At 49.6% G+C, this 22,727-nt stretch overlaps 1 protein-coding gene across 1 annotated transcript; it reads left to right on the top strand.

The window, feature by feature from the left end:
• The first annotated feature begins 696 nt into the window (after window positions 1-696).
• Window positions 697-22,525, top strand: Lman2 (lectin, mannose binding 2). The gene is made up of 8 exons (XM_006976800.4): window positions 697-1,149; window positions 1,299-1,417; window positions 14,241-14,358; window positions 15,356-15,435; window positions 15,529-15,690; window positions 15,809-15,923; window positions 20,058-20,177; window positions 21,854-22,525. Exons 1-8 carry the CDS (start codon window positions 942-944, stop codon window positions 22,012-22,014), a joined length of 1,083 nt encoding a protein of 360 aa, XP_006976862.1. The 5' UTR covers window positions 697-941; the 3' UTR covers window positions 22,015-22,525.
• Window positions 22,526-22,727: the final 202 nt, after the last annotated feature.

Here is a 22,727-nt window from a genome sequence, read left to right as displayed (position 1 = left end):
ACTGAACCCTGGTTCTCTGAAAAAGCAGCAAGCACTCCTAACTCCTGAGCCATCTCTGCAGCCCGAAATCAGGATTTCTAATATAAATATCTTGACAAAAAACACTGGCAGTTAAATCTTTTACTAAATAAATTAATAGGTAAAATAGAACTGTATTTGGGTACACACTACCATTGTCCAACTGTCCAGAGCCAGCTGTCCTGGACCTTTCACGGGCACTTTTTGTGGCCACAGGAACTGACACTTTTGGAGCTAGATGACTTCCCGCCTTCACCGAGGTCCCAGGCCAGGATCTGGTCTGTTTCTCCTGCTTCAATCGGACCGTGCCTGAGTAATTGGGGGTAGTAAAATAACTGGGTCCCTTTTAAGTCTCCAGAGGAGTGTTAGCTAGCGGTGGCTTAAAAGTTTGCCCCACCCACCAGTCCAGGGTGGCGCTAGGATTGGACTCCAGTCTTTCTACTTCACTCCATTGAGGCTTTTCCCACTGTACTGAGAAAGGTCATTTCAAAGACAGGAGCTATGGTCAGAGGCTTAAGATTGAGTAGTCTCGATGTGCCCAGTTTGCGCAAGCAGCCCGCGAAAACTACAAGTTCCAGCATGCTTTACTTCGAAGGCGCCGTTCCAGCTCAAATACGCCCTCTGCGTCTTGTTGGCCTTCAAGCCTAACGTGCTGCCCCATGATTGGTTGGCTCCCTTGTCGCTCGTAAGAACCCTTTATAGTGGCCGGCTGACAGGCGACCAGGAACCTCTAAAGTTGCGGAACCGCGCTCTACTAGGATAGGAGGTTGCCCAGCCAATAAGGCTGCCATCCCGCTGACTGCGAGGCTTTCCTTCTTAACTCTCCGGTGATACTCGTTTGGAGGGCTTCCGGCCGGAGACCATTAGCAAAGACACCCGGAAGGCGGAAGTCTTAGGGCGGAAGTGGCCGAGAGAAAAGGAGAATGGCGGCCGAGGCCTGGCTTTGGCGCTGGGGCCGGGGCTGGGGCTGGGGTCAGCGGTGCCCAGGGAGGCCTGGGCTTCCTGGCCCCGGCCCAGGCCCCGCTACACTTCTGCATTTTCTTCTGTTGCTGGGGCCGGTGGCTGCGGATATAACCGACGGCAACAGTGAACACCTGAAGCGGGAGCACTCGCTCATGAAGCCCTACCAAGGTGAGGCCCGCAGCAGGGACAGGTGAAGGCCGAGGACGCGGCCCTGGAGTCGGTTGGAGGAGGGCATGCCGTTTTTGTTGGGCAGAGCAGCTCTGTAGATCTCTGGCATGGCGTTTGGGGCACCTGTCGATGTCAGTCTCTGTCCCCAGGGGTCGGTTCCAGTTCCATGCCGCTCTGGGACTTCCAAGGCAGCACCATGCTTACGAGCCAGTATGTGCGTCTGACCCCTGACGAGCGCAGCAAAGAGGGCTCGATTTGGAACCACCAGGTGAGTCTTTCCCAAGAGGCCAGACACCAGGGATCCAGGAATTTCTGCCTCAGCAGCCAAGCTTAGTTTATACACACGCACCTTTTTTGTCTTGCCAATTTTCTGTCCTGGTCACACAAGTAGTAAGGGAGAACCCATATCGTGTAGTTACTGTGTGTCGGAAGCTGTGCGTGACACTGAACACTTTTCACCCTTAATTTCTTCAGAAGCCATGCAAGGTAAGTAATGATGTCCCCATTTTAATGACTTAAGTCACTTAACAAGAAATGAGTGGAGTTGTTAAGACTCATTTGACTTAATCGTGGGAAGAATGAAACTGTATCCTTATGGAGTATTTTGCTGTGTGTTGGGTACTGACCTTGCCACACCTTGTTAGATTTAATTCTCCAGCAAGGCTTTTGGAATAGATGGGTTTGATGCCATCGTGCAGAGGCGGTATAACCAGTGAAGTAGTGTTTCAACTGACCTTTCTGATCTCCACCCTCAGCAACTCATTGGATACACCTGATGCCGCCGGTAGGCGGTGGGAGAACCCCTTTGACATACTTAGACTAATTCCTGTGCTTGGCTGAGGCTTGTCAGCAGTTGTATCTCCACCGACCTACCGTGGCCTTTGCCTTGGAGGTCAGGAGCCTGAGATGCCATTGTCCTGTGGTGTGGGAGCAAAGCTGTGCAGTGTCTACACGGAGGAAGGGTAGGGCGGGAAAGGGAATAATTTGGGGATAGGCATGGCTTGAAAAGAAACCTGCTTCTCCCCAGCCTGCCTGATCTAACCTTCTCTCCACCCACACTATTGGCCAGTGTCCTAGTTTTCCCATCTCTGTGCTCTTGGCCCTTCTGGCTGATTTTGTCATTTAGTTCCGGAAGACTCCACTGTCCTCGTGTGGCCTCATTTGCTGGTTCCGTCAGCACCTCCCCTCTTTCTGCCTTGTGCCTCCACACTGCTGCTAGGGGCATCTGTGGATACTTTTCTCCATTCAGCTTTGGCTGCGCTCTTCAGAGCCTGAGGCCTTTCGTGAATGGAAAACTACATTATGTCTGCACAGTCTGTCCCCTGGGGACTGGCGTCTCTAGTCCTTCTGTCAGTTTGTTCCGGCCTGTCTGGCTGCCTTCTTCCCTCAGGACCTTTGCTCTTGTTCACTCTGTCTGGGACAGTGCCTCCTGGTTATTCGTGACTGCTCCTTGGTTACTTCTCATCTGTTAAGTCCGGGTTCAAATGCCACACACTCCAAGTATTTGATTAATTATCTCAAACCACCACCCCCGCCACCCCAAATCACAGTGGTCACATCATTATTCTGTCTAAGGCTTTTCAAATACTTTTTTTTGTTCTTTTTTATTTTATTTTTGTGGTGCTATAGATTGAACCCCAGGTTTGTTTGTTGTTTTTTTTTTTTTTTTTAAGATTTATTTATTTATACAGAAGAGGGCGCCAGATCTCGTTACAGACTGTTGTGAGCCACCATGTGGGTGCTAGGAATTGAACTCAGGACCTCAGGAAGAGCAGTCGGTGTTGTTAACCTCTGAGCCATCTCTCCAGCCCCCTGAACCCCGGTTCTTATGCATGCCAGGCAAGGCAAGCATGTCACCACTGAAGTACGTGTATAGCTTGGATACTACTTCTTTAGGTCTCTTTTTCATAGAAATCAGTTTAATATATCATTAAGTCTTGTTTTGTAAAAAGCAAGGTACAAATATTAGTAGAACTGTTAGCAATTAGGTTTATCCACAAGGAGCAGACACATCCAAGGTAGTGATCTTGTAGGGAACTTGTAAGTGGCTGATGGTTAGTGTAGTCGGTGGTGATGTCAGAGGACCAAGAATATCCTGCGCTTCCTTTGGGTACATTGCAGCCTTCCCTTGTTCAGCTCCAGGACTTCTGCTGCTGGACCCTGCTGACTGCTTTTAAATGTTTGCAGCTCATTTATACTTCTGGAAAGACATTGCTTGGAACTCTTAGAAGTTCCTATTTAATGTTTCCTCACAGAGCTGCAGTTGTATTTTGTTTTGACTCTCTTTCGGTTGTATTCCATGTGGGAGAGGCACTGGATGAGCAAACACTGACCCAGTACTCCCTGCCTCTGAGCTGTCATGTGGCTCGGAGGAGGGGAATAGAACTTCCGAGTGCCGGATGTCTGAGCACAGGACATGGGAGGCTGAGGGGGCCACTCTGCTTGCACTAGAGGGTCTTGTGTGAAGGCCGCAGTGGCCTTTAAGCTTGCTTATTGTTGTCAGTGTGCCAGGCCAAAATTCTGTATCCCCTTCCTCTTTTTAAAAGTTAGTCCTGAGCTGGGGAGGTAGGTGAGTGGGCATAGTGTTTGCAGTACGAGCCTGAAGACCCAGTTCAGGTCCGCAGCACTCGTGTAAAAGCCTGGTGCCTGGCTGGCTGTAATTTGGCTCTATGGGGGCAGAGACAAGAGGATTCTGGAACTTGCTGGCCAACCAGTTTAACCAAATCTGTGAGCTCCAGGTTTAGAGAGAGACTTTCTTCAAAAATAAAGTGAATGGGCTGGAGAGAGGGCTCAGCAGGTAAGAGCACTGGCTGCCCTGGCAGAGGACAGAGAGTTTGTGTCTGTGTGTCTGGATGTGCGTACCCACATCAAGTGGCTCAAAACTGCCTGAATCTCTAGCTCCAGGGTGTTCAACACCCTCTTCTGGCATTTTTAGGCATCTGCACATGCACATAGATTTAAAAAAAAAAGTTGACGGGTGTGGTAGTATGCACCTTTAATCCCAGCACCTGGGAGGCAGAGGCAGGCAGATGGATGTCTGAGTTCAAGACCAACCTAATCTACTTAGGAAGTTCTGGGCTAGCCACAATTACATGGCGAGACCTTTTCTCAAAAACAGCCCTCTCCCCAAGAAATTGTCTTGGGTTCAAATATCTGTGAAGGGACAGTGGGACAGTTAGGTGCTTGTCTAGGCCCTGGGTTCAACTCCCAGCACTGCAGGAAGACTTGTAAAGGATGTAGTTTCCAGCATGCCAGATAGTGATGTTTTTATAACAGGATTGTTTTGATGGTACTAGTCTATGATATCATAACTCAAGAGGCTGAGACAAGAACATTCCTGAGTTTGAGACCAGCTTGGACTATGGTGTGAGACCCTCTCTGGATAAAAACAAATCAGTCCAAGCAAACAAATAATTATGAATAAATTCATATTGAGCATCAGGGTTTTGGTTTGTTTTTTGAGATGGTCTCATCTAGCTCAAATTTGACCTCAAATTTGCTACGTATTCAAGAATGATCTTGAGTTCCTGATCTTCCCGCTCAGTCTCCCAAGTGCTCAGTTTACAGGCTGTACCACCATGCGCCAGAGCACATCAGGGATATGTGTTGGTGTAGCTATGAGCGTATGTATGCATGAGGAGGCTGGAGGGCAACCTCGGCTGTTTCTCAGGAGCCAGTCTCTCACTGTGGTCTTAGAGCTTGCTATCTGGCTGGTGAGCCTAATGGCAGTATACGTGCATGCCACCATGTCAGGCTGGACAGGGTTTCTCTGTGTAGCCAGGCTGTCCTTGAACTCACTTTGTAGACTAGGCTGGCCTCGAACTCAGAGATCTATCTGTCTGTGTCTCTACCTCCACCTCCCAAGTGCTGGGATTAAAGGCATGTGCCAGCATGCTCTGCCTACCACCTTGCTTTTTGAGACAGGGGTCTCTAACTGAACCTGGAACTTGCCATTTCAGCCAGACTGACTGGCCAGCCAGACCCCAGAACCGCCTATTACAGTCTCCACAGCTCTGGATGCCCCATATCTGCCTTTGACGTGGGCACGGGGGACCCACACTCAGGTCCTCATGCTGGTGCAGCCGCACAGCACTTGACTGAGCCACCTCTTCACTTCCTAGGACTCTAAAACAGCTCTTAGGAAACAGAAATTTGTGTGTACAGATCTGAGAACACGTTTACTTTCTAGACCAGTGGGAACTGTAGAATAGCAGGGTAACCCACCACACCTGGCTTTTTACTTTGTTATTTTGTGAAATGGAGTCTTGCTCTTTTTCCCTGGTTGGCCTTGAACTCTTCAGTCTCAAGTGATTCTCTTGTCTCAGCCTTCCATGTATCTAGGACTGCAGGCAAACGTCACTGTAATGATTTCTAAGCTGATCAATTGCCTCCGCTTTCTGTTTTGTCCAAGCAGAGCTGTAGAAGATATCGAACTTGTTTCTACAAGGTTATTCTGGTTTCCTTGTTCTGCTGTGGTAACAAGCATTAGGACTTCTGTGAACTCATGGGATAAGAACTGTGCCCTTGCCGGGTGGTGGTGGCACACACCTTTAATTCCAGCACTTGGAAGGGAGAGCCAGGTGGATCTCTGTGGAGTTCGAGGCCAGCCTGGTCTACAGAGGGAGTTCCAGGACAGGCACCAAAGCTACACAGAGAAACCCTGTCTCGGGCAAAAAAAAAAAAAGAGCTGTGCCCTTACAAAGCAGCAGCTTCTAAGTCAATTTCAAACCGCATTGCATCTATTTTAGGTTGTGTTAATCTTCGGTCTTCAATCTGGAGTTGGTGAAGGTGTTGGGAGGCCTGTGGCCCCCTGGGACTGTTCCGGGTCCTTCAGTTCCGACTGCGCCTCTTCCTGCCACTGACCGTCACGTGTGCTTTCTCCCTTCCCTTTTCCATTGTCCTTTTGTTCCAGGCTGGGCTTGCACCAGCTTGGGCCTTTTCCTCATGTGTTATGTTCAGGAGCAGGGTCTTCATCAGTTATCTATTGCTGTGATGAGACACCATGGCCATGGCAACTCTTTTAAAAAAGAAAGCATTGAGGGCTGGAGAGATGGCTCAGAGGTTAAGAGCACTGACTGCTCTTCCAGAGGTCCTGAGTTCAAGTCCCAGCAACCACATGGTGGCTCACAACCATCCGTAGTGAGATCTGGTGCCCTATTCTGGCCTGCAAGCATACATGTAGGCAGAACATTGTATACATAATAAATAAATCTTAAAAAAAAAAAAAATTAAAAAAAAAAAAGAAAGCATTGAATTGCGGCTTGCTTATAGTTTCAGAGGTTTAGTCCATTATCATCATAGTTGAGAACATAATGGCTGACATGGAGCTGGAGAGTAGCTGTGAGTTCTATGTCTGGATCAGAAGGCAGCAGGAAGAGACTGGGACTGGCTTGGGTTTTTGAAACCCCAGAGCCCACCTCCAGTGACACACCTCCTCCAGTAAGGCCACACCTCCTCCAGTATAAGGCCACACCTCCCAATCCCTTGGTGACCACCTATTTAACTATATGAGCTTATGCGGGCTGTTCTTATTCAAACCACCACAAGCAGCAAAGAAACCATTGAGAGATTCTGAGCTGGCTCTTCTACATGAGAGAATTAATTTTTTTTCAAATACATGTGTGCTATTTTGGAGGTTTGATACATTTAAATTATTGATATCTAGTTTTAATTGTGCCATGGTCAAGGATTTCTATCCCTGGACCTTTTTTTTTTTTTTAATTCTAATGTTATTGTTTTTTGATACCCAAAAGGTTTTCATTTTATTTCTTCCTTTTTTTTTTTTTTTTTTCATCTATAGCTCACTTGAAGCCAGTTTGCTACATCTTTCTGCCTTTGACTTCTGAGTATTAGGGTTACAGGTGTGACTTGCCATCCCAGCCAAAATTTTTATTTTGAGATATTGTAGCTTCACATGCAACTGGAAAAAAATCAATCAATCAATCAATCAATCAATGAAAAGCTGAGTCTGGTTGTTAGTTATTTAGCCCTTTACTGGTGGCACATCCTATCCCTATAATCCCAGCTATTTAGGCTGAGACAGGAGGATCACAAGTTCAAGGCTTACCTGAGCTACAGAGTGAGTTCAAGGCCAGCCAGAGCACTTAGTAAGCCCTTATCTCTGAAATAAAACAAAGGGCTGAGGAGATGGCTCAGCAGATCAAGGTGCCTGCTGCTCAGGCCTGACACCCGGGTTGGACCCCAGAACCCACAAGTTGTCCTCCAACCTACACACTCACGTTGTGTTTTCTCCACAGATAATAGTAAATAAAGGTTAGAGACAAGAAGGGCAGGTCTAGTGAGTTCTGCTAAGAATTTAGGGAAGAACGGGCGTCTGATACCCTGGGTTCATTCCCGCACTGCAGCAGCACATACATGAAGGAATGAAGTAGCACAGAGCGTAGAGTGGGGTTTCATCTCACATCTCTTTCCATTTACATGAGACATGATGACTGGCATGTTAGGGTTAGCCTTCTCTCTTACTGTTTTCTCTCTGTTTCTCCCTGTCCTCTTCTCTCTGGTCTTGACAGCTTGAGTTGAGCATTTCTTACTCATTTTTCCTCTTTTATTAGTCTGGAAGTCATTTGCTTGTTTCTCAGGGTTTTTCTTATTATTATTTATGTTTACTTTTGTGCTTCTGTGTGTGTGCAAGCGTGTGCGGGTGCCTGTGACAGCTAGAAGGTCCCCTCAGATCCCCTGGCACTGGAGTTAGAGGCAGTGTGAACTGCCTGAGCTGGGTGCGGGAACTGAGCCGAGGTCCTCAGAGGAGCGGCCACTGCTCTTCAGTCACTTGCGTGGTTAGAGAGGTGACAAGTGTGCCGGTGTCTGAGCACCTTGGAGGCAGAAGTGGAAAGTCCGCCAGCTCAAGGCCCTCCTGAGCTACAGAGCAAGACCCTGCTTTATAATGACAGGGCTGAGGTGCATACAGCCTGGCTTTTGTCTGTGACGCTCCAAAAACAGCCTTTCCCAAACACGCACACGCGCATGCCACATCCACGTTTGACCAGAGTCTTAAGGAGAATGTGTAGTTTTATACTTCCCCTTTCATCCTGGACAGTGCCAGGACCTTTGGACACTTTGTTCGTCCTGTTACCAGCCCTTATTCAGTCCCTGGTGGTGTGAGCCGTGCGACACTGAGCAGTCAGGTACTGCTATGTGTTCTGACTCCCACATGGATCCGGATCATTTTCCTTCTCCCGGTGACATTGGGAGAACACAGCTGCCCAGGTGGCCTGGGGCCTCTGACCGCCACAGAGCCTGCACTCACTCACCTGTGCATGCACATGCCTACACAGACAGTAAGTAAGAGTAATGAAGTGCACCTAAAACAAACAGAAACAACACGAATTCACCATGACTCCAGAGGTCCAGCCCCTTATAGTCCCAGAGTTCCGGAAGAGATGCTACCAGTGGCGAATTTAATCTGAGGGATGTTGGATGAATCCACATACACGAAACTCTTCAGTCCATTCTCTTTATTCTTCTGAGTCAGTTCTCTCTCTACACAGCTTCTATTCTGTTCTCATTCTCAGTTCCTCTCTTGCCCGATTCTCTCCACATTTTTCTGCTGTTCTCTTTATGTTCTATCTTGGTTCTCCCATCTTAGTCCTGGCCCGTCTCAGTTCTCCATCTTAGTTCTCGCCAAGTCTCTGAGGTCTACAGTTATATACCCGTGCAATCAGCAATACTCTGGCCGAAGCAAGGTCACATGGCTTAAATTCCCTCAGGGTCAAACAGGGAGGTGATAAGATCCACACAAAGAACAGTAATTGTCAGCTATCATTTGCAACCCAAAAGGGAAGTGGCTTATGAGGAATGAATTAACTAAGGGCTAAATTTGGTTAATAGATCAAAAAGGGAATTTATGTGCTCAAACTGTATTCTTAGAAATGGTTAAAAGCTGGGGGGTGTTACCAAGTGAGTTCCAGGAGAGGCGCAAAGCACACAGAGAAACCCTGTCTCGAAAAGCCTTTTTTTTCCTTTGGCACCATACCTGTCCAAACTTATCTCGGCTTTTCTGGCAGAGTGGAGGAAGTGTACTTGGTAGCTAGGCAACCTGCATCACAGCTTGATGTACCTGGTGTGTAAAAGCCCTTTTGTTCTGAGTTAATTGTTAAAGAGGGTTTTTTGTTTTGTTTGTTTTTTTTTGTTTTTTGTTGTTGTTTTTTTCTGCACACAGAAAGCATTTAATAAAAGTTAACTTGAGTAGATGGTGGCCTCCAGACTGGGAAGCGGCCTGAGGCCCATGTGAGTGGGGGCGGGGTGGTGCCCAGAAGATGTGGAGTCTGAGCACCCAGTACTCAGGCCCCTGTTTCTGGCAGTTCGCCTTTGGGGTGGTCAGTATACATAATAAGAGATTTAATAAAATTTATGCTTTTCTTAATAGTGTTTCAAACCCTTCTCCCAATCGTTTTTAGATATTGAGTTATGTTGGGTCATCATTTGCCCAGTCTGCTCACCTCGGCCTTATCGTTGCACTTTTCCATGCTAATGAATTCCAGCGGGATGCTGGCCACAATTGTTAATGCATGACTCAAGGGCTCACTTTGACTTCTAGAACTTACATAGAGTAGACAAATCTCCAAAAAAGATGATTCATAACAGGTAAAGGGAGTTCTTTAGAACTGGAAATAACACTGGAAAAAGGAAGGTTAAGCTTAATTAACATATCTACCTGGCCTGGGCAGTTGTCTCAGTGTAAATTTTTACCTTCTCTCAGGAGCTAACAGATAATCTGAATACTTATCTACCTGAAGTCTGTCCTAGGAGGTCTGGGAAGTATCTCTGATAAAATACTTTTGTCCAGAGAAGGTCCTGGCCAGATGTTGCTAATGACAACAATTTCAGAAAGGCCTGAAATTTGGGGTCTTGGCTGTGTGGCTGCTGTCAGCACAGTTGGGGGATGTTATCCAAATACTCCAATTGTATAGGGGAAGTTGTGCCCAATGGTTGGAAGTTCTTGGGAAAAGAATCCCATGGGAAAGCTACAGCAGCACACAGGAAATTCACTGCAGGAAACGGCTAATACATTCAACAGCCAATGTCACCAAGACTCTTTGAGGCTTGGCTTTATCCTCTGCAAGAGCCCTGCTCTTCTGGGTATTAGTTTTTGCCATTGTCAGCTGAATTCCTACTTCATATTTTTGCGGCTCGCAGCAACAAATGGCGTCGTCACATTGGGGTAGAAGGGAGAGCTCACCGCAAACCTAGGAATGGCCAGTACCGCTCCCAGGTGTCCTTGGAGAGCTCACCTCTGTGTGGGTTTATCGTTTTGAGGTGGATTCTAGGCAGGCACTCCACCAGTAAGCTACCCTGGCTCCTCTCATCACACCACGCTTGCATTGGGAAGTACGCTCACTCGTTCGTGTCCAGAAGGAGCGTCCCGTTACTGCTGTCTGTCAGTCTCCTTCGGCTGTGGGGCTGTGGGGCTGTGGGTTTGTGGCAGTCACAAATCTCTGCTGCTTTGCTCCAGTCTCTTGTGTCTCATTTGGAAATTGAATTATCTGTGCCCTTTCCCCTGGGAACTTACTCAATTCCTAGCCACTCCCCCCGACTCTTGGTTATTTCTTCTGAGTAACCTTGTATATATTAATTATCTCTTCACCTGTTAAGTTTGTCCATTATGTTATCATATGTTCTGAAACTTTGTTTCTTAATGTGAGTTTAAGAATAGCACTAACCTGCTAAATTCCCTTTTAGCCCGTTGGACGTAGTTCCTGGGAGCAGTCTCTGGAGTTCTCTGCTTCCTTGAGTTTTCATTTGTACTGTCTCTTTGATGCCCAGTTACCTGTCATCTCTGCTGACAAAAACGTTTGTAGAAGGAAGTTGAGGACTGGCAGAGTTGCTTAGCTCTGATTACAGGGATGAAGAGGCCTCGGGTAGAGCTGAGTCCCTCCCTGGGTGGGCCCTTCTGGTGCACTCTTGAGACCCAGCTGGGACAAGGCCTCCATCTCCCGCAGCAGGCCTTGCATTGGGTTCCTTGTCCTTCTGTCTTTAGAGCTAGCTGTTATCTCTTAGCTGCCTCTTCCAGAATTCATGACCGTGCCCAGACCAGAGAAATTCCAGAATGGGGGAAGCCCATGCTGCTGTGCACTGTGATGCAGGTCCTTGCTAGTTCCATGCTCTAGGGCCAAGCTGGGTCCCCAGTGCCTTCTGATAATATGAAGCTGATGAATCAATGCACTAGCCACATTGCCTGTGTTGGGACATAGTGTATTCTAATTATTGAATAGACATTTGCCTGGTTACAGGAGTAATATGTTTCGTTCTGCTATCAAGTTCTTTGTGTTTTTTTTTTTTTTTCCCCAAACCAAGTCCTTGTTGCCTTTGGGAACTGTGCAAAGAGTAACAGGATCACCTCTAATTGAATAGTTGGACAGATTTTTATTCATGACCAAGAATAGAAGTGGGAGATAAACTTGAAAATCAACTTCTCAACCTTGAAGATCAGGAGATTATGAAGACAGGGCAAAAGGTCTAAGTTGGGGTGGGTGGAAGAGTTGGGAGGGAAAGAGTCATGTTGTGGGAGTGAACATCTTCTGGAAGTCAGACACACAACCCTTTCACTCCTTGTGGTTCCTTTTGGAAGTTGACATGGCTGCTGTCAGCCTTCCTGGCCCTGGAGTTGTTATGCAGCTGACGTGGACAGGATTGTGACGACGACGAGGTTAGAGGTGTTTTGCTGGTTCTGGCACCGTCTCCTTTCAGTCAGCCCACCTGATAAATAAGCTCAGGCTGAGGTAGAAGTAGAGGGAGGTTGCAGTCTCCGTCAGGGCTACCATTGATGTGATGAACACCATGACTGAGAGCTCCAAGGGGAGGAAAGGCTTTATTTCACTGTACAGCTTGTAAATCCATCCCTGAGGGAGGCCAGGGTAGGAACCTGGAGGGGAGCTGATGCAGAGGCCATGGAGGGGCTCTCCCACATTAGTCATCAATCAGGAAAACACACCAAGACTTGCTCATAGGCCAGTGTGGGGTGCAGGCCATTTTCTCAATTGAGATTTCTTCTTCCCAGATCATTCTAGCTGCGTCAAGTTGATGTAACACTAGCCAGAACAGTGACCTGGGGTCGTTGTGAAGGGGTCACCCTCAGCGTTGCCCGTCATTGGGCCCTCCTCCTCTGCTGTTTGCCTGCTTGTCTGTCTTGCCAGCACACCAGGCCTTAGCTACCAGTGTCTGTGGTACCCAAGTCTGAGTACGCTTGAGATCGGCATTGCTAAATGGCCGTGTCAGATTGAGTGGGGTGTGGTGGCACATGCCTGCAGCCCCAGCACTCAGGAGGCTGTGGCAGGAGGATTGCTTTGAGATTGAGGCCAGCCATGGATACTTAACAAGACCCTGTCTCTCTCTCTCTCTCTCTCTCTCTCTCTCTCTCTCTCTCTCTCTCTCTCTCTCTCTCAAACACACACACACACACACACACACACACACACACACACTTTAAATTAAAAAAAAAAGAGTAAAGAAACCGTGGGGGTGGGAGGCTGGGCAAAGTGATGGATTCCTTTAATCCCAGCACTCGGGAGGCAGGAGCAGGAGGATCTCTGAGTTCAAACACAGCCTGCCTGGTCTACAAAGCAAGTTCCGGGGCATGGGGAGGGACTAGAGAAAGGTGGCTCAATGGTTAAGAACACTTGCTGCTCTTCTAGAGGACCCGTGTTCAATTCCAGCACCCACACTGGCTCATAGCTGTCTGTAACTCCAGTTCCAGGGAATCCAGAACTCTTAGACAGACAGACAGACAGACACACACACACACACACACACACACACACACACACACACACACACACACACACACCACAATGGACAGGGAAAAAGCATAGTAAAAATAAATCGTTAAAAAGAAAGGGGGGCAGCTTGAAGCCCCCACTAACCGAGAGTCTCTCTCCGTCTGCACTGGATGTTAATGACCTCGTTTGCTGCCACCATGATGGGGCGATGTCTTGTTTCAGTTTATTTCTAAATGAGTCACTTTGTGACATGGCAGGCTGTATAGCTCAGGCTAGCCTAAAATTGGAATGTTTCTGGGATTATGGGCATGTTTGTTACCATGCCCCAGCTTCTGATTGAGTCCCTTAATCACTGTTGACTCACCTGTCTCTGTCAAAGTGTGTGCTGACACCTCAGTTTCCCCAAGGAGCCTCCTGGTGCTTAGCAAGGCCAGGAAGTGTCCCTCAGGGTAGGTGGAACTGGCGGTACACTTGGCGTCCTCTACTGCTGGGAGCACCTGCCTACTCTGGTGTTGGCATGAGCACCCCCCTTAACAGCCCAGCCACAGCACTGGTACCTCATTCAGTCAGGGCTGGGTTTGTCTGGGGCTTTCTGGCCAGGAATTGGGTTTTTTTTTTTTTTTTTTTTTTTTTTTGCCAGACCTGGGTGTGAGTTCTGGATAGCAGTGGTCCAGCTGTTTTAGAAGGATTTTAGAAGAGAAGCTGAGGGCTGTAGAAAGGATTAGGTTTAATTTACATTAAATGCCTGCTAAAGTTTCAGTCAAACTTGGTTATGAATCAAGACCACTTTTTCATCTGCTGTGAACAAATTTTTTTTGCCTCAGTGTTTGTTTTTTTCATTTAAAATATGTGACTTAAGCCAGGTGGTGATGGCTCACACCTTTAATCCCAGCACTCAGGGGGCAGAGTCAGGCGGATCTCTGTGAGTTCGAGGCCAGCCTGGTCCACAGAGTGAGATCCAGGACAGGCACCAAAACTGCCCAGAGAAACCCTGTCTCTAAAAACCAAACAAACGGGAAAAAAAAAAAAAAATGTGACTTAAGTGGAGCTGACAGTCCTCTCAGACTCCAGCACAGGCACTTGTGGTGAGGATTAGGTTATACACTGAGGAAAGCTTGCTTAAAGGCCCTGGTTGGCAGAGGCTGAGCCTCAGAGAGCCTTGAGGCACCATTTGGCTTCCCTGCCTCATTTAGGGGCCAATAGCACTTAAGGGACTGTTGTCTGGTCCCTGCGCCCAAGTGAATGCCTGGTTTTGGTGGGGTGCAGAGTAAGCCTGTGGAGTGGAGCATGCCAGGTCCCCCCCAGCTTGCTCCAGAGCCTTGGTAACGCTGAGGGGCCTTTCTATTCCTTTTCCAGCCATGTTTCCTCAAGGACTGGGAAATGCATGTCCACTTCAAAGTCCATGGCACAGGGAAAAAGAATCTCCATGGAGATGGCATCGCCTTGTGGTACACCCGGGACCGCCTTGTACCAGGTGGGGAGGTGCACACTGAAGTGGACCTGGCTGGGCCCCCAAAGAGTGGGGTGGGGATGGGCATGGCAAGTAGCTGGCCTGTGGCCACTCTGCATGTTCTGTTGGGAGGCTGCTGTGCTTGCTCTGGAGGAGGGCCAGGTGGTCCTACACTGCAGTACCACTCCACCCTTCTGACATGCTGTTGACCAGTCTGCCTTCTTGTTAGTCTTCTGCCTAAACTTATTATTAGTTTCAGATTTTTAGAGACTTTGAATATGTATCCCAGTCTGCTTTTAGACTCATTATTAGCCCAGGATATCCTAAACATGAAAGCAGTTCTTCTGCCTGTCTCTCAAGTAGGGCTACAGACATACACCACCACACCTGGCCAGCCTGCTGTGTATTTTTAGATATTCTTATGCATGTGTGTGAATGCATGTGTGCACACATACATGCCACACCACCCGTGGAGATCAGAGGAGAGTGCTGTGAAGTCAGTTCTGTCCTTCCACCTTTGTGTGTTTTTTTCTGGGGATGGAGTTGAAGTCATCAGGCCTGCACAGTGAGGCCTTTACCTGCTGAGCCAACCCCATGGGCCATTCGGAAACACAAACACTGCCCAGACTGCAGCTTAAGAAGGTTCTTCCTGTAGCTCCACCCATGTGTCCTAGATCTGGCACTGGTGGTACCCTAACACTTGCCTTGGTGGCTGCCCATGATAGTTAAGGCCTCAACTTTTGTTGTTCAGATGGCCCTGCTGACCTGGTACTCTGTAGCCAAAGCTGTCCTTGAACTCATGGTAACTCCAGCTTTGGCCTCAGGTGTGGCTGGGTTTCAGTCTTCAGTCCTCAGTACTAAAAGGGGCCTGGGCCCCTCCTTACCGCTTTGTCCCTCAAGGTTCCTTCCCTCCTGGGTGAGGTACCAATGGTTGGGCTCTCTTGCTTTTGCACACACTGCCTTTGAGCTACCCATGGTCATCTTCACATTGACTCTCTTCTGAAAGTATCTCCTATTTCAGGGCCTGTGTTTGGAAGCAGAGACAACTTCCATGGGTTAGCCATCTTCCTGGACACATATCCCAATGATGAGACCACGGAGGTAGGACTCTGCTCCTCTGTGGACCAGAAGGGTGTGGGATGCTGTATGCCCACAGGCTAGGTAGGCATGGAGTAACCAGTGTCTTGGTTCCAGCGTGTGTTCCCGTACATCTCGGTGATGGTGAACAATGGCTCTCTGTCATACGATCATAGTAAAGATGGACGCTGGACTGAGCTGGCGGGCTGCACAGCTGACTTCCGCAACCGGGACCATGATACCTTCCTGGCTGTCCGCTATTCCCGAGGCCGCCTCACGGTAAGTGGGCATGATGGGGAGGCCTCTGGGCCTGTGCTGCTTCCACAGAGAGGCTCCAGGAGCCTCTGGTTACACCTTGAGCCTGAGTGTGTGCTTGACCTGCCCCCACTGACTACAGGTGATGACTGACTTGGAGGACAAGAATGAGTGGAAGAATTGCATCGATATCACGGGCGTGCGCCTGCCCACGGGTTACTACTTTGGAGCCTCTGCTGGCACTGGTGACCTGTCTGGTGAGTGTGTGGGAGGATCTGTTCTCAGCCTGGCTTCCCTGGTTGGTCACAGTTCTCAGCAGCTGATCGCCTGCCTGCCTGCCTGCCTGCCTGCCTGCCTGCCTTCCTTCCTTCCTTCCTTCCTTCCTTCCTTCCTTCCTTCCTTCCTTCCTTCCTTCCTTCCTTCCTTCCTTCCTTCCTTCCTTCCTTCCTTCCTTCCTTCCTTCGCTTTTCTTAAGTCTTCCTTGTTTGCCTTCAGTTGTAAATGTTGATATGCCCAAGGCTCAGGCCTGGGGCACAGCTGGCCTCTTCATTTATCTTTAGGTGATAGGAGACTTTGGATATAAGATTGTGGCTTTATGGATTTCTAGCCCCAGCTGTATAGAAACACAGACAGGTATTCAGTCTCCACTCGGCTGCCCAGCTGAACCTTGCCCATCAAGGTGTAAATGGTATCCCTATCTTTCTAGTTGCCTGGGATAAAATCATTTGGTGTCATCCTGGACCTTGTCTCATGCCACCACTTACACCTTGGTGAATCCCACTCCCCGTCCCTTTTTCCTGGCTGCATTGAAGCCACCATCTCTCATGACACGTCCACATGGTACCCCTTGCTTTCATGCGAGGTCCCCGATGGTCTGTCCTGGCTCCCATCCCATTTAATATGCCAGGCCACTCCCTCTACCTCCTCACTGACGTGGCTGGCTTCTCCCTCTGCAGAGGGTGACCTTCAGCTGTCCTGTCCTTTCTGCTAGGGACCTGAGCATCTCTCCTTAGTGTCTTGTTGCGTGTTAACTTCCTTAGTCCCCTCCTCTAACACTGTGCCCCCTTCTCTAGTCCACGGTCATCTCCACCCCTTCTCTATTCCACGGTCATCTCCACCCCTTCTCTAGTCCACGGTCATCTCCACCCCTTCTCTAGTCCACGGTCATCTCCACCCCCTTCTCTAGTCCATGCTCATCTCCACCCCTTCTCTAGTCCATGCTCATCTCCACCCCTTCTCTAGTCCATGCTCATCTCCACCCCTTCTCTAGTCCATGCTCATCTTCACCCCCTTCTCTAGTCCACGGTCATCTCCACCCCCTTCTCTAGTCCACGGTCATCTCCACCCCTTCTCTAGTCCACGGTCATCTCCACCCCCTTCTCTAGTCCACGGTCATCTCTACCCCTTCTCTAGTCCACGGTCATCTCCACCCCTTCTCTATTCCACGGTCATCTCCACCCCCTTCTCTAGTCCACGGTCATCTCCACCCCTTCTCTAGTCCACGGTCATCTTCACCCCCTTCTCTATTCCACGGTCATCTCCACCCCCTTCTCTAGTCCATGCTCATCTCCACCCCTTCTCTAGTCCATGCTCATCTTCACCCCCTTCTCTAGTCCACGGTCATCTCACCCCCTTCTCTAGTCCACGGTCATCTCCACCCCCTTCTCTAGTTCACGGTCATCTCCACCCCTTCTCTAGTCCACGCTCATCTCCACCCCTTCTCTAGTCCACGGTCATCTCCACCCCTTCTCTAGTCCACGGTCATCTCCACCCCTTCTCTAGTCCACGGTCATCTCACCCCCTTCTCTAGTCCACGGTCATCTCCACCCCCTTCTCTAGTCCACGGTCATCTCCACCCCTTCTCTAGTCCACGGTCATCTCCACCCCTTCTCTAGTCCATGCTCATCTTCACCCCTTCTCTAGTCCACGGTCATCTCACCCCCTTCTCTAGTCCACGGTCATCTCCACCCCCTTCTCTAGTCCACGGTCATCTCCACCCCTTCTCTAGTCCAAGGTCATCTCTACCCTCTTCTCTAGTCCACGGTCATCTCCACCCCTTCTCTAGTCCACGCTCATCTCCACCCCCTTCTCTAGTCCACGGTCATCTCCACCCCCTTCTCTAGTCCACGGTCATCTCCACCCCCTTCTCTAGTCCACGGTCATCTCCACCCCCTTCTCTAGTCCACGGTCATCTCCACCCCCTTCTCTAGTCCACGGTCATCTGCATCACTTTTCCCAGCTTTATTTGCTCCATAGCATGTATTAACCATGTAATTTACTGTTTCTGTTTTTGTATTCCTGTCCCTCTACTCCCCAAATTACAAGTCTCTGTGGGCCTTGCTGGGTCACCAGGCCTTGATGGTGCTTACTGGTCCCTTGTCTGTGTGACTCAGTCTACTAGGGATGCTTAGAAAGACCCTAGCCCTGGGCCCAGCTCCTGCTGACCAGAACTGGGCTATGATGTGTACGACCTGGCAGAGCTTTCTTACTCCAGGGTAAATGAACTCTTTAGGGGTTGTAATGCTCCTCTACTGGAGGCCTCCTTTCTACCCAGGGAAGAGCACAGGGCCATGTAATCCAGAAGTGCTATTGTTGTTTTGTGGTGTTCCTTTAAAGTTCCCAGCACCCAGCTTCAGTAATTCGCAGCCCATCTTCTTCATCTGACAGTACCCCAGGTCTGCAGAGGGGGTCTTGTCCCCTAGGTGACCTGGAATGTCATCTGACAGGACCCCGGGTCTGCAGAGGGGGTCTTGTCCCCTGGGTGACCTGGAATGTCATCTGACAGGACCCCGGGTCTGCAGAGGGGGTCTGGTTTGGTTTGGGTTTTTTGAAACAGCTTCTAACTCGTGGCCCAGGCTGGTATGCAACTCACTATGTAGCTTTTGCTGGCCTTATACTAATGGTAATTCTCCTGCTTCAGCCTCTGCTGATCTAGTTTGCAGAGGGTTCTTGATAGGAACAGATGCCTCTCTGGCAGGTAGATGTTTTTTGGTGCTGTTTGGAGTGGCCCCTCGAGGGTGGAGAGGATCCCCAAGCATGCCAGTGTCCATGACATCAGACATATGTCATATGACATGTGTCAGTGCCGCAGCAAACAGGCACACCAGGTGTTGTTGTGTTTTTTTTTTTTTTTTTTTTTTGGTTTTTCGAGACAGGGTTTCTCTGTGTAGCTTTGCGCCTTTCCTGGAGCTCACTTGATAGCCCAGGCTGGCCTCGAACTCACAGAGATCCGCCTGACTCTGCCTCCCAAGTGCTGGGATTAAAGGCGTGCGCCACCAACGCCCGGCGTGTTGTTGTGTTTTTAAGACAGGATCTCTATGTAGCTTTGGCTGTTCATAAATTCTCTATGTAGACCAGGCTGTCCTCGCTTGCTTCTGCCTCCAAGAACTGGGATCAAAGGCATGTGCCACCATACCCCAGCTACCAGATATTTCCTTAGATTGGTAATGGTTTCTTCCCATTTTAAAATAACTAAAATCAAAGGAATGTGAGAGTTGGATTTCTCCAAGATGATAAGTAAGAAATGGAGTCTGACTCCAGAGCTGGTTCTCAAGGCTCAGCCCTCGGCTTCAAGGGGCTCTATGCCCAGATGTCGTGTGGCCCTGCCTTACCTGGCTGCCAGCCGCTGTGTGGCTTCTTCCTTTCTTCTCTTCACTCCAGGTCACCCCCGCCCCATCCCAGCCTTTAAAGAGCCTTGCTTTAGATGAATCGGTTCACTGAGTTTACATGTGGAGTTGGCTGGCTGGGAGCCGCGTCATCGTTGGACTCAGTACCTCACCTCTGAATAGTCGGAGCATCGTTTGTGCCTGTCTGTAGTAGTGTTGGGACCACACCCTTCTCAGGTCTCAGGCTTAGTTGCTGGCTGCCACTCTGTGTATCTGCGGCCCGCACGTGGGTCTCTGACAAGACCGTCTGGCTGCTTCTATTCTTGGAAGTATCGGGCTTCTCAGGCAGCCCTAGAATGATCACGCTGGCCCTTATCTGGTTCCTGTTCTTAGTTCATATCCTCTGCTCATGGGCATTCTCAGGACTGGCTGTTGTGAAGGCTCAATGTAGACATTATTGCTTCCATTCTGCAAAGAAACGAAGCCAGATCACTCTGAACATCTGAGCTCTTGCTTTTCTCTCCATTCTCACTTCTCTTGGGCTCTCCCCAACTTCCCCAAGTGGGACTTGAACTCAGACCTTTATCCGTGCTAAGCGTATGCATAGCATTGAACTGCCCCCCAGCCCCTCTTTCTGGAGTCATTGCGGCCCCTGAAATGCTGCCTGCCTGGGAAGAAGACTGTGCTTTCCCGGGGGACTTGACCCTTCTCTGGCTGAGAAAGCAGCTTTTCTTTGGGTAGGGCAGTGGGCCACATCTTGAGGTAGGATCATTCTCTGCCCTGTAGACAACCATGACATCATCTCCATCAAGCTGTTCCAGCTCATGGTAGAACGCACCCCTGAGGAGGAAAGTATTGACTGGACCAAGATCGAACCCGGGGTCAACTTCCTCAAGTCCCCTAAAGGTATGTGTGCGTACAGCCCTGCCCTCCTGGGCTCCAGGAGAACTCTATGGTCCTGTCCTGTCCTGCTGTGCTGTGGCTGGCTGTGGGGCACAGCTCTGGCTGTGCTCTGGGCTCTGACCTCTGAGGCAGGAGCTTGGGTCAGGTTGGCTTTAGTGAGTTTGTGAGTAAAAGAATGAGATGCCGATCCACTGTGTGGCCTCTTGAGGCTCACAGCAGGCGAGTGAGCCTAGTGTCCACTTCTTCCTGTGCTGAACTAAGCCAGGTGGTTGTCTGTACCTATGCAGCAGGCCCAGCACTCCTGGTCACTCATAACTTCTCAGAGCCACTTGGGGCTGATGCTTAGGTTTGCTCAGCCAGAAAGAGAGGCGATGGTCAACTCATCTATCCACCCTAGCCTTGGGTCCTTCATTAGCATGGTTCTGCCTCACAGTGAGTGTTCCAGGTAAAGAGGCCCCTTTCCTTCTATCCCTAAAAACCATAGACTGCCACTTGGGTCTACTGAAAATGACAGGCCTGAAGAGGCTTATCCCTGCCCAGGCGCATGTCCTCTTTTTCTGCCTTTTTAGGAAAAGCCAGGATCCACTGTCCTATGTGATATGACATCTCACTTTAAAAATCAGAATTCTAAGCTGGGCGGTGGTGGCGCACACCTTTAATCCCAGCACTCGGGAGGCAGAGCCAGGCGGATCTCTGTGAGTTCGAGGCCAGCCTGGGCTACCAAGTGAGCTCCAGGAAAGGAGCAAAGCTACACAGAGAAACCCTGTCTCGAAAAACCAAAAAAAAAAAAAAAAAAAAAAAAAATCAGAATTCTATCTCGTGAAGCCTGGGCTGGCCTTGAGCTGAACTCACTGTGTAGCTGAGGGTGATGTTAACCTTTTCAGTCTCCTGCCTCTACCCTGGGTGTAGGAATTACAGGTGTAGCCCCTGGGCCTGGTGTTGACATCTCATTTTAAAATTGTCCTTTTATTATGTTTAATCCCACTCCTGTGTGTCTCTGCATGTGAGTGTGGGTGCCCACAAGGCTAGAGGCATCAGGTCCCCTGGAGCTGGAGTTACGGGCAGTTGTGAGCCATTCAGCAGAGATGCTGGAAATCAAACTCCAGTCCTTTGGAAGAGCAGAACATGAATGTGTACTCTCAACTCCTGAGCCATCCTTCTGGCACATCTTAAAGATTCTGGTTGGTCTTAGTGTTGTAGGGCTAAGTTAATCCCTCCACATAGCACCATTTGGTCGGCTCTGGTTGCTGCTCCCAGAGATGCCATCTGCTTTGCCCACCTGCATTCCCAGGGGGCAGGCAAGCCGGGGACATTCACTTGACTGTGACTTCTCCAAAGCTTCCGCTTCATGCCTGGCTCTGCCTCTGGTTCAGTGGAGAGACGGAGCAATCGCAGGCCATAGGCTCGTGGGAACCACAAGTCTAAACAGCTGTGGGGAGTCCCGTGCCCTTCCACACGCTGCCTCAGAGTTCTGCTGCATGGACTTCATCCGAACTCTGCCCCTTGCCACTCTAAATACGGGACACAGGCCTGGGGCTGCTCTGTAGGTGAGTCAGGTCGGATGGCTCCCTAGGCTTAGTGGCTCTGCTGGTTCCTGTCAGTCCAGGTCTTGGAATCAGCCAGTTATGAGGCAGCCCCTTCATGCTTTGTACCTTAACCTCCCTCTTTCTCTTCCACAGACAACGTGGATGACCCCACTGGGAACTTCCGGAGTGGTCCCCTGACCGGGTGGAGGGTGTTCCTGCTGTTGCTCTGTGCTCTCCTGGGCATCATTGTCTGTGCTGTGGTGGGCGCCGTGGTGTTTCAGAAGCGCCAGGAGCGGAACAAGCGTTTCTACTGAGCGGCCAGTCTGGCTGGAAGGGCCTGACCTTGGGCCAGGGCTCTTATGTGAACTCTTTTTCTACTGGGATTGTACAACAACCAAGCAACCAACCTTATTTCTTAACTGTTTCAAAGAAATAATTAAAGTATTTTCATACATCTTGCTTCTGGCCCAGCCGTACAGCTGGCGGGGCTGGGACTCAGGGTTAGCAACCCTATGGCTAGAGGTTCTTGCCCCATCCCAAGCCATGCTATGGGGAGCAGGGGAGTCTGTTCTTGGGCGCAGCTGAGGCCCTGCGGGTGGCTGTCAAAACCCAAGAGGTTCCATGCACTCACGGCCGGCTCCTTAGGGTCCTAGGAGAGGTTTTGTTCCGAGGTCTGTGGTGCAGACAGGGTTTGGGATTCTGGGCCTTCTTGCATCCCTATAGCTTACGAAGGCAAACCTCAGCCGCGGCTGGAGGACAGTTCACTCGGGCCCAGGGTGTGACCATTTCCTCAATAAAGTAGCCAGTCTCGGCCTCGTGACTGTCCTGAGGGCTTTTTCATTTCTGGTCATTTTCCAGTCCGTTCTCTGGCCTGCAACAGCCCCAGAGAGGAAGGATGGTGATTGTCACACTGTCCAGCTGGAGAAACATGACTTTCAGGTCAAGCAAAACTCACCTGTACACAGGATGTAACCTCAGCCCAAGGCTGTTAGGCTGCACTGGGGATGGAGAGGGACAGTGACAGAGA

Source organism: Peromyscus maniculatus, chromosome 5 (assembly GCF_049852395.1).
Source record: "Peromyscus maniculatus bairdii isolate BWxNUB_F1_BW_parent chromosome 5, HU_Pman_BW_mat_3.1, whole genome shotgun sequence".
NCBI lineage: Eukaryota > Metazoa > Chordata > Mammalia > Rodentia > Cricetidae > Peromyscus > Peromyscus maniculatus.
The sequence above is the reverse complement of the archived record's forward strand: the minus strand, read 5'-3'. Positions and strand labels throughout refer to the sequence as shown.

Bases quoted from the DNA above. Each gene is read 5' to 3' on its own strand.
- Lman2 (XM_006976800.4), top strand. From the start codon at position 942: ATGGCGGCCGAGGCCTGGCTTTGGCGCTGGGGCCGGGGCTGGGGCTGG. The intron at 15,691-15,808 runs GTAAGTGGGCAT...CACTGACTACAG, and splicing joins ATTCCCGAGGCCGCCTCACG to GTGATGACTGACTTGGAGGA. The intron at 15,924-20,057 runs GTGAGTGTGTGG...TCTGCCCTGTAG, and splicing joins TGGCACTGGTGACCTGTCTG to ACAACCATGACATCATCTCC.